We start from the raw sequence: 4,970 nt of genomic DNA, 5'->3' as shown, positions 1-4,970 counted from the left end.
CAGCTTGTGGATCAATATAATTTTGGGTTTGTTTTATATAGGTGGCTGTTGGGATGACAGAGAGAAAGAGACTCTAGGGTATGACTTATGATGCAGAGGGCTAGAGGGTGAGTTTGGTGAGAATTTTATATGTCAACTGAAAATGTAAAAACAAAAACAAAACAATTCTACCGACTAAAAATGATTTTGGTCTGATTTTTATACCGATTTAACATTATAAATATATATTAACTTGTAAAATCATATCAACTCGAGATTTTATCATATATGCCTTACAATCATGTACATAAATGAAAAGAAACGTCACTTTCTTTTTACAGTCCATGGCCGTCACAAAAATCAAACATGATAACCCTCAAGCCTCATTCTTTTTGTGAACTTAAAATGGCAAAATGAACACATTCTCCCACGCGACTTGAGAAACTTCTGATGTTTAGCTCCGCATCCATTCAACACACACACACACACACAAGCAACTGTATCTCTATTTCAATAACTTACAAAGGGGATAGAAAATGCACTACACGATCCAATTAGCTACAATTGAAGCATTTGCAAATTAGAGATTTGACCAAACCTCAAATTTTCTTGATGCGTTCTGTCATCATGAAGTACAAGAACTTTTAGCGTTCCAGATTCTCTTAACCAAGAAGCAACAACAGATCCTGTTGATATAAGTCGACCTAAGTTGCATTTGGCTGACCTAAAGGGTGCACCCATGCCCATGAGAAGGGCCTCAACAGCTCGCCTTAGTGTACTGTCACCAACTACTTTGCTGTGTTTGCCCCATCCAGTCAAAATGCTGAAACAACTATGGGTTCAGAACTTTCTCTAGAAATGGTTGAATAAAAGAGATGGCATTGGTTAACAAATACAACTACATACAATGGCATACCTCAATAATTTTGGAACCTCATGACCCTCAAACACAATAGCACGTACATTCAGCAACCATGCATGAACCATTGCCCGAGCAGCCCCAGAAGACATTAGATGCAAATCTAAGCAAGACTCAATTGAAAGAACCGACTTAAGAGTCACGAATTATCGTTAGAGACATTAGATGCAAATCTAAGCAAGACTCAGACCACACATTCTCCCATACTTGGCGACGTTTCCCTTCAAGCACAACCAGTTGTGCACCCCTTTTCTGAGAAAAGAAATAGTGTTGTGCATTCAGAACTAATCCAGTTATATAAATGTGTAACCACGAAATATAGACTTTTAATCAGTAATAGCTATGGCTCAAACTGACCTGACCGAAGTGCCATAACATGTCAGTCAAGGCATTGTAAAAGGCAGATGCTGTCGAAGAGTCCATCAATTTTACTTCATCAAAGAGGGATTGCCATAAGGATATACATGTTTCACAACAAAGTGGGCAATAAGGATTTGTATAATTTATAAGAGTATTTTGAGTGTCAATCTATAACCCATAAGAAGTCCATGGGCCACGCCATAAACCTGGTTATCAAATAACCGGAGCTCCTCCAATAACATTGAAGCCTCTTCAAAGGAATTACAACGACTGTATCAAGAGAATATAAAAATGAATTTAAACCATGTTTTATTTGAAGCTGAATCTCTTTTATATATACATGCAAACATGCCTGCATGGATGAACATGCACGTATAAGATCAAACATGGACAAACATGTTTTCTCACCCTGAAATCGAACAATAAACTGAACTAATACATCACAATAGCACATAAGAAGGACAAGGAATTTTATCGAAGTCCAAAACAGAAAACTCGCAATTCTGCTAATCTTTACTGGAAAGAAATACTGGCACAGTCTCATCTGCTTGATCTATTTTTGCTGAAGATGAACAATTACTGAGGTATGAATGAACAAAGAGCAAAATAAATTGCACACATGTTCCACAATCCTGGGGGCCTTGTGAGATTTTTCACAATCCATGTATGATCATGCAGTTTTCAATTACCTCGTCAACAACACCCTACCTTTTCAGTTATAGTAGAATGAGCAGCATATACAATTATCCTTTGTCTAATGATAAATTTCAACATCTTTTAAGTATCCTCATTCATGTGTGGCTATCCCAAAGAGACAGGTTCAAAACATGCTGTGTTCACATTAATTAAAAAAATCCCTTAAAGGACAACATCCTCGATTTTGTTAAACAAATAAAAAGGAAATAACAGCACAACAAAAATTACCTGCAAGCATTCAAAATGGCTGAGAATGTGACCACATTTGGCTTGATTTCCAGCTCGTGCATCTTGTGAAAGACTCCCAAAATGCACATCATTTCCTGCCCGCCACTGTTCTTTGCTTGACCTGCCTTTTCAGCAGCAAGCTGCCCAAAAATCTTTATGATCTGGTTGTCCTCCCTGTCAGCCACCAGACTTTTAGTGGCTTTCTCAACAGCACTTGAAGATAGAGATTCAATCTGCAACTCACTGGTCTGACCAGCATCAACAACTACAGATTCTGTGGTTGCTGACCGGCCAAATGCATCTATAATGGAATTGTAAGTGACCACATTAGGCCTAATTCCCTCCTTGGTCATCTCATCAAGCAAAGACACAGCAGACTCCACCAACCCATTCTTGCACAAGGCATCTATCAATGCACTATAAAGAACAACATCAGCCTTCAACCCAGCCTTCTTGAACTCCCTAAAAACATCCATTGCTTCCCTATACAAACCACCTTTTGAATACACATCAATCAAAGTTGAGTAGGTTAATAGATTAGGTGATACATGCCTGGCTTTCATCTCTTCAAACACGTTTCTAACCACGTCATACTTGTATTGTTTCCCATACCCACCCAAAAGTGCATTATAAGTCACAACATCTTTCCTGATCCCAGAATTTTCCATCTCCCTGCAAACATCCATAGCTTCCTCAAACCTACCAAGCTTAGCATAAATAGAAAGCAAGGTATTATAAGAAACTCTATCCAAACTTATACCCAGAAACTTCATTTCGTTGAACAGATTGCGCGCATCATCTAATCTACCAGCCTTAGCATATCCATCAATCATGGTACTATAAGTCACGACATTAGGCAATATGTTTTTGGCGGGCATCTCAGACATGATCTCAAAAGCCATGTCAAGTTGCCCACCTTTACAAACAGCATCCAGAAGCGTATTATAAGTAAAAATATCTTGATCAATCCCTCTATTCACCATCTCACAAGACAAGCTCCTCGCCGCCTCCCACAACCCTCCTTTACTACACACAGCAAGAAGCGAGTTGAACGTAATTCTATCTGGCTGCATTCCATTTCTCAACATCTCGTCGAAAATCTCCAATACTCGCTTAAACTCCACACCCCCTTTCCCACACGCATCAATAACAGCATTATAAGTAACCAAATTGGGCTTCAATCCGTAATCTTTCATCGAATAAAAAATCTTGATAGCCTCATTACAATAACCGCTTCTACCATAAGCACTAATTATAGCGGAGAAAGCATAAACAGTATTACCATAGCCTTCAGTAAGAGCAGCCTCAAAAACGGTCTTAGCCATCTCTACTTTACCTAACCTACCAAGTGTACTAATCATGGCACTCGCCAACTTACCTTGTTCATTCTTCTTCCTCTCCCTTTTCACTGCAAATTCAAAGCAACAAATGGCCTTTTTACAGTCTCCTCGATTACCAAGCTCCCGAAGCAAGAAAACATAATCATCCGACCCAGAAAGACGAGACTCGAAATTAAGCAGCACATTTTCAAGGGCCCTCTCGTCTTTCCCATACTCAATTACGTTCTGGAGAGCTTCTTGGGCGACTGAGGTGTGGCGAGTGCCCATGGTTGTTCTGGGGCGCCCGAAGTGGAGCTTGGAAACGAAGCGGGTGGAGCGGCGACCCGGGAAATCGGAGACAAGTTCGGATTTGGGGGGTTGAAAGGAAGGGAAGGTGGGGTGGATTTGGGGGTGTTGAGTGGTGGTGGTGGTGGCGGCGGCGGCGGGTTTTGGTGCATTGCGAGAAGAGGGAGGAAGAGGAGGTTTGGCAAGAGAGACTCTTTGATTAGAAGTCCATCTTTGGTGGGGGTTTTGGTTGTGGGTTTGACGGTGGTCTTTTAACTGGCTGTGTGGATAGGGGTGGTTTTGATAACGCTTAGTCGTTGCTGTGATTGAACAGTGCGGTGGCGTTGACGCCATTCAATTCGGTTAGATATAGATACCGGCTGGGTAGTAGGAAGAGGTATGTATATATTACGTGTTGGTTGGAAAGGGATACCGGGTGGGTGTGGGAGGTTGAGGCTAGATGGGAGGAGGGGCAGGAGAAGGAGAGGGAGGAGGGGAAGCGGCGGTCATGGTTGTGGTTGTGGAGAAGATTTTAGAGGGAGAAAGTGAAGCGTTTTACGGGAAAATTTTAGAGATAAGAGAGAGAGAGAGAGCAGGAGAGAGATTACAACACGTCCACTCCACTGTTATTCAGCTGAGACTTCACAGGTTTTCGGGGTCGCTATTGGAATCTTCACAGGGTTTTTTTGTTTTGTAATAAGTACGGATTCCGTCGTCATTTTCTTGGCCTTTTTTTCTTTTTGACTTTTACCCAAATTGGTGAGGATTAGGTGGGATGTTGTCTAAATTGCCGGAGATCTGAACTTAAATCTCCGCCGCTAAATATGTGGGACCCAGGAGGAGGAGGCGGTGGATTGAACTGAAATAAACGGTGGAGATTGAATTGTTGGTGTGTTTTTTTGTCACTCACCGAATAAATGAAGGGCTGCCCAACCCAAACAGGAAGCTGTGCTGGACGTCACCTCCTTTCGTAGATTGATTTACGAAAGTAGCCTTGTCATACTTTGGAAGTTACTGCTGCAGCTATTTTTCGGATAAGAAGAAACCTTTTGAATTGGATTGGACTGCAAGGATGTCAACTCAACCTGGCAATGGTACCGTGGGCAGTGTTTTTAAACCGGTCAGGTGTTTGATCCGGTTTAAAATTTGAATTTCAGATTTTAATTGGTTCATGAGATTATTAA

The 4,970-nt window shown here is 41.2% G+C and overlaps 1 protein-coding gene across 1 annotated transcript; it reads right to left on the bottom strand.

Moving 5' to 3' along the window:
- Positions 1 to 217: 217 nt before the first annotated feature.
- LOC105138002 (pentatricopeptide repeat-containing protein At2g31400, chloroplastic-like) lies at positions 218 to 4,548 on the bottom strand. The gene is made up of 6 exons (XM_011043976.1): positions 2,183 to 4,548; positions 1,426 to 1,528; positions 1,256 to 1,360; positions 1,072 to 1,150; positions 896 to 1,001; positions 218 to 802 (listed from the first exon to the last, which is right to left on the bottom strand). Exons 1-6 carry the CDS (start codon positions 4,138 to 4,140, stop codon positions 538 to 540), a joined length of 2,616 nt encoding a protein of 871 aa, XP_011042278.1. The 5' UTR covers positions 4,141 to 4,548; the 3' UTR covers positions 218 to 537.
- Between the last annotated feature and the right edge of the window lie 422 nt (positions 4,549 to 4,970).

This window comes from Populus euphratica, unplaced genomic scaffold, assembly GCF_000495115.2.
Source record: "Populus euphratica unplaced genomic scaffold, PopEup_1.0 scaffold173.1, whole genome shotgun sequence".
NCBI classification, from domain to species: domain Eukaryota; kingdom Viridiplantae; phylum Streptophyta; class Magnoliopsida; order Malpighiales; family Salicaceae; genus Populus; species Populus euphratica.
This window is presented reverse-complemented; position numbering and strand designations above follow the sequence as displayed.